The sequence below is a fragment of the Triticum aestivum genome, chromosome 1A (genome assembly GCF_018294505.1).
Source record: "Triticum aestivum cultivar Chinese Spring chromosome 1A, IWGSC CS RefSeq v2.1, whole genome shotgun sequence".
In the NCBI taxonomy this organism is placed as follows: Eukaryota; Viridiplantae; Streptophyta; class Magnoliopsida; order Poales; family Poaceae; genus Triticum; species Triticum aestivum.
In genome coordinates this window covers 405,473,059-405,481,541 of record NC_057794.1, presented here as the reverse complement: position 1 = coordinate 405,481,541, position 8,483 = coordinate 405,473,059, and the positions used below count along the sequence as shown (strand labels likewise).

The 8,483-nt window shown below is 56.8% G+C and overlaps 1 protein-coding gene across 1 annotated transcript; it reads left to right on the top strand.

Moving 5' to 3' along the window:
* Positions 1-4,245: 4,245 nt before the first annotated feature.
* On the top strand, positions 4,246-5,437 carry LOC123139074 (ethylene-responsive transcription factor RAP2-3). The gene is made up of 2 exons (XM_044558905.1): positions 4,246-4,655; positions 4,786-5,437. Exons 1-2 carry the CDS (start codon positions 4,562-4,564, stop codon positions 5,232-5,234), a joined length of 543 nt encoding a protein of 180 aa, XP_044414840.1. The 5' UTR covers positions 4,246-4,561; the 3' UTR covers positions 5,235-5,437.
* Positions 5,438-8,483: the final 3,046 nt, after the last annotated feature.

Genomic DNA, 8,483 nt, shown 5'->3' with positions numbered 1-8,483 from the left:
CCATCTGCCCTATATTTGGGCTGGAAATGAGAGATGTCGGTCACTCCGGACGTTTGAGACCCGTTTGAGGTGCCCGGCTGGGTCAAAATTTCATGACCAGTCAGTGAACAGGCGGCCCGCTCGGGCGTTTGAGGAGGATTTGGGATGCCCGACTGGAGATGCTCTTAGCTAGGATTTCGCGAACTTCTTATCGGTTTGAGGAGCCTGTGAGCGAAATTGTAACCCGCCTCATTAACATTGTAACTGTTGTGTGTGATGAATAAAGCGTTTCGTGTTTAAAAAGGACAGAACATGACTCTCTTGTTTAATAAAACAGTTTGTCTAATTTACATCAAAATGTTTTTATAGAATGTCACATTTAAGCTCCTACAAATAACGCAGCAACAAAAAACAAAGAAAAAAGCTGAGACAAAAAATAGACCACAAATATAGTCAACATCAGGTTATGTCACATTTAGTGTGTCCTAGACACACCCTTAGGCCAACTCCATCGCACGACCCCATTCTGTCTGGCCCCGTCCGTTTAAGGTAAAACGAACAAACATGTCGGCCCAGCGCGCGACGGCCTGGACCCATCTGGTCCATTTTGTGTCCGGGCTGACCCATTTTGAGCGCAAACTTGTGCCGGGTTTGGGTCGCCGCGGACACCAAACGGACGCGCTGCTCGTCCGTGTCTGGCCACGTGGCGGGGGGCCACCTACCTCCCACCCGCCAACATCGGGCGGCCGGCCCCACCTGGCATCGGCCCGGTGGAAGGTCGCCGTCCTTCTTAAATGGGGAACCCGTGATCGTCGTCCACACTGCCCCACTTCATCCCGCGGACTCCTCGAAACCCGACAGCGTGAAACCCTAGCCCTCCCCCGTCCTCGTGCTCGCCAGCCGGCCATGGAACCGCAAGGGGAAGCACGACTGCGAGGCCGGCTCCTCGTTGGGGCGCCGTGCCGGCTCCGTGAAGAAGTAGGAGCCTGCATCACCACCACGGCGGGCCCCCGCGCCGCCGGTGTTCTCCATCGCCCCCACGTCCGCCGGCGAGCGCGACCGGCACTACATCCGCGAGGATGTGTGCCGCCTTTATTGGGAGACGAGGACGCCGCTCCCCTGGAGCAACGTCCACCTCCCCAACAACTGGCACTTGTCCGTCGACCGTGTGCCGATCCTGCCGGTCCCCTTGAGCGGCCGTGCGCGCCGTGAGAAGATCGAGCGCCGCCGCTGACTCCTCCCCGACGACCTGTACTACGACGACAGGTACGCCCCGGACTCACACCTCTGGGACACCTAGCTCAGGGACGAGCACGATGTGCGGCGCGCCTCCTTCTTCGCCGACACGGCGTCTGGGCCGCGGCGGCCACGTCGGGAGCGCACAATGCCTGCTCCCCAGGAGCGTGCGCGTAGGCGGGTGTGCGGCCTCATGTCGTCGCCTTTGCCATCTCCGTCGCCTTCGCCATCACCACCTCCTCGCATGACTGCGGAGGAGGAGGCCCGTCTCATGGCGTGTGTCATGCAGGACTCCATGCGCACGCATGATGAGCGGCAATGGGAGGACCTCGAGGAGATGATGGCCCGCTCCGCCGCCGACGAGGTCGCCATTCCCGAGGACGTCATGGAGGAGGCACCGGTGGCCGCGTTCCACCCGGGCCTGGTAGGCCAGGGGTGGGGCTGGTCATGCACTGCGGAGGAGATAGCCGATGTCGTGGGCATGAACTGGTGCGTCACTCCGCCGCGATCACCGGAGCCGGAGGCGTCGCCACGGGAGGTGGTGGTGCAGGCACCTCCTGCCCCCATCTACCACGCACCGCTGGCCCCGCCGGCCCACCTCTGGAGGACGCCGGCCTACGTCGACCTCGTCAGCGACGACGACGACGACACCGACGGCCACTGAAGATGGCGACGGCGACGACATCGACGGGCACGGGTAGGAGCGCGTTGGCGGCGGCCGTTTTTTATTTTCTTTTTTATGTTTAATTAATTATGGCATCAAGTTGGACGTGAAACTGAGCCGTTTTGTGGCCATGACCGTAACTTGAGTTTTATGTTTTTTAACTGCATTTATTTTTTAATTCATTTTATTTAAGTTTTTATGTTTTTTTAATCACGTCCAACACGGATCCATCGGACAGATGCGGGCATGGACAAATCCATTGTCGCCCCAAAGGGACAAAATCCGGTCAAATCGGACGTCCGTTTGAGGTCCTGCGGTGGAGTTGACCTCACCGCACGACCCTATCCTGTCCGGCCCCGTCCGTTTGGGGTAAAACGGACAAACGAGGCGGCCCAGCGCGCGACGGCCCGGACCCATCTGATCCGTTTTGTGTCCGGGTCGACCCATTTCGAGCGCAAACTTGCGTCGGGTTTCGATCGCGGCGGACACCAAACGGACGCGCGCCTCGTCCGCGTCGGGGCCGCGTGGTAGGCGGCCACCTACCTCCCACCCGCCCACATGAACCCGCACGCGCGGGAGGCCCCGCCTATCACCCGCCCAGGCGAGGGGTCACGGTCCTTCTTAAATGCGAACCGTGGACCGATCGTCATCCACACTGCCCCACGCCACCCCGCGGCCTCCTCGAAAGCCGACAGCCCCATACCCCCAAACCCTAGCCTCGAGCTCGCCGGTCGGCCGCCCGCAGCCATGGGGCTATGGAACTACGGCCGCAAAGGCTAGCATGACCGCGTGGATGGCTCGTCGTCGGGACGCTGCCGCGGCTCGGTGAAGAAGGAGCAGCCCGTGTCTCCATCGCCACCATGTCGGGCCCCCGCGCCGCCCGCGTTCTCCATCGCGCCCATGGCCGTCGGCGCGCGCGACCGGCACTACATCGAGGAGATCCAGCGCCGTCGCCGCCTCCTCCCGGACGACCTCTACTACGACCAGAGGTACGCCCCCGACTCGCCCCTCTAGGACACTTAGTTCCAAGATGAGCACGATATGCGGCGAGCGTCCTTTTTCGTCGGCACATCGACGGGGCCGCGGCGGCCACGTGAGCCCCGAGCGGCTGCTCCCCAGGCGCGCGGGCGTACGCGGGTGCGCGGCCTGACGCCCACGCCGTCGCCGTCGCCATCTCCATCGCCACCCCCACCTCCTCGCATGATGGCGGAGGAGGAGGCCCGGCTCATGGCGCGTGTGCTGGAGGACTCCATGCACACGCACGACGAGCGCCAATGGGAGGGCCTCGAGGAGATGACGGCCCTCTCCGCAGCCGGCGACGTCGCCATCCCCGAGTTGGAGATGGTGCCGAAGGAGGAGGTGGTGGAGGAGCCGCCGGTGGCCGCGTTCCACCCGGGCCTGGTGGGCCAGGGGTGGGGCTGGTCCTGCACTGCTCCGGAGATGGCCGCCGTCGTGGGCGTGAACTGGTGCGCCACTCTGCCGCTGTCGCCGGAGCGGAAGGCCTCGCCTCGGGAGGAGATGGTGCAGGCGTCGGCCACCTTCCAGCCCGCCGCCCCCGTGCACCACGGACCGCCGGCCCACCTGTGGACGCCGCAGGACTATGTCGACCTCGTCAGCGACAACGATGACACCGGCGGCCAGTGAAGACGATGACGGCCACGGCATCGACGGGCGAGGCAAGAGCGCGCGGGAGGCGTTTTTTTATTTTGTTTTTTAGGTTACTTATGAAACTGGGCCGTTTAAGTGGACTGAGAAACTAGGCCGTTTTTGTGGCCGTGACCCATATATATGTTTTATGTTTTTTTAACTGCGTTTATTTAGTTTTTAAGTCATTTCATTTAAGTTTTCATATATTTTTCATTTACGTCCACCCCGGACTGGTTTTGAGGTGCGGCCGCGCATTGAGCGCATCCACGACCCATCGGACAAATGCAGACATGAGCAAACCCATTGCCGCTCAAAAAACAAAATTCGGCCAAACCGAACATCCATTTGAGGTCGGATGGTGGAGTTAGCCTAAAAAGACACAAGAGTCGGGGCGCACGCGGCACGGATAGGCAATTCGGCAGTGGTGCGAGCTTCAGCAAACCGGGGCGCCGGCGTACCCACCGTTTCCTCGTGAAACCGTCGGCGGGGAGGCGGAATCCTGGTGGCGCGACGCCACTTTTCACCCTGCCTTTTCAGAATCGCGCGCTGACCCTGTTCAACGCATGTGACACAGGCACACACAGCCACCAGTCGGCAGTCCACAGTGACTCAGCGAGACACCGCTCGTACGCCGCGGCATGCGATGTTCGCGACCCGGCAGGCTTCCCTGCCTGGCCTCCACGTCTTGCCACCTGCTGCGACACTTGTCGCCGACGCGTCCGCGGCGCACGCACCCACCGACCTTTCTCGGCCGCTTTCCATGGCGTCATCGATTAAAGCGTCGCGGCATCACATGCCAGCCGGGCTGCATACAGTCGTCGGCTAGCCACGCTAGCGTACCTCTGCCACTGTGCTCCATCGGTTTCTTGGACTCTGCTGGCTATATAGAGCAAGGGTGGGGGGTTGCAGTTGAGGCGCAGGCCACATAAAACCAAAGGAAGAAGAGAACGTCTGTCATCTGCTTAATTCCTCTGTGCCGAGGTAGCTGCCAATTCCAAAGACTCTGAGTAAGAGGAGAACGTGGTTAGCTAGGAAATGTGCGGCGGAGCTGTTATCGCCGACTTCGTCCCGGCCGGGGCCCGCCGCCCGGATGGCTCCTCCGCCGACGTCCCCGGCTCCATCCTCGCCGGTAGATACTACTAGCGGACATGATAGACAAAACATTTTGTAATGTAGCTAGCGTTTTCCATATCTCTGATTGACAGTGAGCTTGCATGCTAATCTGTTCTGTACTTTTCGTTTGTGTTTCTCTTTGTAAGGTGGGGAGGTGAAGGAGAAACCGCTGGCGCCGGGGCGGAAGACGGCGTACCGTGGGATCAGGCGCCGGCCATGGGGCCGCTGGGCTGCGGAGATCCGGGACCCCACGAAGGGCGCGCGCGTCTGGCTGGGCACCTACGCCACCGCGGAGGAGGCCGCGCGCGCCTACGACGTCGCGGCGCGCGATATCCGCGGGCCGAAGGCCAAGCTCAACTTCCCGCCCGCGGTGGGCGCGCCGCAGGCGGCCGCGGCCGTGGAGGGGCCGGGGGCGCCCAAGAAGCGTCGGTGGGTCGCTGCCGAGGAGAGTTCGGCATCTTCGTCTCCCCTTCCGGTCACAGCTGCCGGCGGCACGGAGAGCCTGCGGGAGCGCATGTCCGGGCTGGAGGCGTTCCTGGGGCTGGAGGACGACGACGTGGAGGCCTGGGGGGCCGTCGATCTCATCTTGGATTAGGCGTGTGCCGTCGCCACGTGCGGCGTCCATGGGGTACATTTACCGATAAATAAATAAGCAGATTGGTCGAAGTCTTTTGATTAGCTAAAGTATCGATTGGCTTTCCTGGGCTTTTGCCAGCATATCCAGGTCCTTTGTAGTGGGATGCTATGTAATTCGAGCATGACGATCAGAAAAAATGTGGTTCCGAGAACTTGCACCAACTTTCCTGCTATAAAAATAGAACTTTTCACGCTCTAATTCGTAGGGCACGTACGAAAAAGTTCATGTCCGTGTTTTCACCTTTTTTTCACGCACATCTACGGCAATCTTTAGAATGCATAAGTTTAGAACAAATTGTCTATATTTTCCTTCTCTTTTTGTGCGTCGACCAGTAGACCAATAGACCACTAAAACAACGGGTCTGCTTCACTACACCCCCTCTCAAAAATAAATAAGAAAATGTAGCTATGTTTGCTTCGCAAGGAATGTATGCACATTCTTTCTTTTTCTCGAATTATTGATGTACGTACATTCCATCTGTCCCACTAGGCACTAGGATTTACATTTGTTTGAATCAAACATCAAATCAAAGTGTACCAAATTCAGGTGTATTTTTCTAGCCCATTTTTGTCCTCTCTATTGTCCCTCAAAACTGACGTATTGAGAATCGTGCCAATTAAAATGATTAAATGCCTCTGGGCAACCACTTTGCCGGTCTCCGGGATCGTACCAAACCCTATACATATATAGCTAGGCAACGGTCGCCTGCACAACGGGCACCGCCTTAATCACTTGCACTCTTTTGACAACCTTTTATCGCTCTTTTCGGCGAGCCAGTCGTGGTTCGTCCTGCGTCCCGGCGAGACGCCTCCGCATCCACCGAAACCACCGGCGCGGCACACCGGTTTACGAACTACCTCTGGCTGCGCTGGGTTCGGCACGAGATGGAAAACGACCTCGGTCCGTACGCTCATTCATTTTTTATCAAGTGTTTGCCACGGTCATCTCTGCTAGCCAGGGCAGAGTACTCCATTCGTTTCTTTTTATTTCGCATGTTACTATGTTAGGTTTGTCTCAACAACAAAAAAATTCATAGAAAGTGTGATTAAATCTATAGAAGAAACTATGAATATTCACAATACGGAACCAATATCATTAGATCCAACATGCAATATATTGTCATATTATAATTACTAGCAAAAAGGCCCGTGCTTGCAACGGGTGAAAAAATCACACACTTAAACCAATAAACATGGCTATTGCACCACACATGTTTAGTCGTTTATCCTCCTTTCACCTCCGTCGACAGTTCATGGTTGTTCACATAATCGCAATGCACCTGAATATGGCCATTCCCGTACTTACACTATTAGAGATAATATGACATTTGGAACATACTTCTATCCGGTCATCAAATTAATTATATTGATTATTCTACCATCTTCATGCTAGTAGTGCTTCTCCCAGACATTTCCTTGTTAAACACAGTACAATCAAGGTCACTCACATACATGCACACCTTATCCTTATAAGCAGCTCTGAAAGATTGAACCAGCATGTCATCTTAAGATTAACGAAGATGCCACAGATGCCTTTGTAGTTGATGGGAACACACATCACCAGAATTTCTAAAATAAATCCAGGAATGCGAGCACCAATGTCAAGTGTAGAAATCAAACTCTGACGGGATGTGAATACCACCGTCCTCCTACCATCCAACCACAGGTTGGCTCGCCTCCGAGGCATCTATTGGAACACCTAACATGCATGATGATGATGACATGTATCTAGGCTAGGGTCTTAGGCCTGACCTATACACCCTACCCAAGGACACTACACAAGAGCCCGAGGCCTAAAGGTCCTATAGAGGATACCGATTGAAATCCTCATGAAGTGCAATACACTCGACAGAGCATTCCATTCGGATACCCCAATTTCGCTCGACAATGACTATTTCACTCGACCATACAAGAATCCACTCGGAGTACAGAATACCTAGAGTCACCCCAGGATGGCAACGGTCACGCATTCACTCCGTCGTCATTAAGACCATTTAATACGAGCATTACCAGTAACATTCATGACTTAACTCTCATTGAACCCATGTGTAACTGAGGCCTGCGAAAGGGTGGCAGACTCTATATAAGCCACTCCTCCCCTCTGGCACAAGGCTTCGCACCTCCTATAACTATTCGACATTCCAATCGACAAGCCTTCGTGGCACCGAGATGTAGGGCTGTTACCTCCTCCGAGAGGGGCCTGAACTCGTAAACCTATGCATACAACCTCGCCGTAGCTAGGACACTGCCTTCTCCTACGTACCCCCTACTTCTACTGTCACACTCGTTCCCACGACAGTTGGCGCCCACCGGGGGGCAGGCGTCCGAGCGACTTTCGGTGAGGTTGCAATCTCCGATCTTCATCAACATGGTTTCCGGCGGTGGTTTGGCCCTGGGTCGCGAGATTCGTCTCGGCGCGCTCGTCTTCATCGCCGACGACTCCGCCTGGCTCCAAGAAGCCCCCCTCGACGTCGAGACTCTACCCATCCGCTGGGCGGCGCACTTTCATGCGAGTGCCTCCGACGTCCTCCTGCGGGAGCCATCGACTCAGTATCGGTCGGCTCTCGTGGCGTCTTCGCTCCCCGTTGTTCGTTGCCGCAAGCGATCCGGTCGTTCGCGGCTCCAGCGGTGGGTGAAGCATGTGGCGGCTCGTCAGTCGACCACCCCGCAAATCGCGGCGATTGAGCCCAATGAATCCCTCTATGGGTTGTTCGATCTGCCAACTCGCAATTCGGACACGCTTTTTGAGTGCGAGAGCAACGATCCCGCAACGGAAGTCCTCGCGGTCGACTCCCAACACAGTCCGTGACGGCGGTGGTGGCGGCGACATCGGTGACCCGTCGCGCGACCACGGCGAGTATTACCCTCGAGCCCTCACTTTGGAGTAGAGGGAGGAACTGCATCGCAGAAACGTTCAGGCTCTCCAGAGCCCCATCGTTGGGGAGACCTCCGAGACTCAGCTTTGGAGGCTGTGCGCTTGGCCACCCTGGCTGAGCGTACGCGCCTGGAGAATCTTCAACAAGCACTCGACGACCATGTCCACCGACAAATTCCAAGTTCCAGTCGACGACAAGGACAATTGTTTTCGACTGGGCATGGAGAAGAGTGTTAGGTATACCATATCCCGATCCAGAATGTTGTAGCAGCTGCATGTATCGCAGATTCAATCCAGCCGTACCGTTCCGAAGCTGACAGAGGTTTGTAGCAG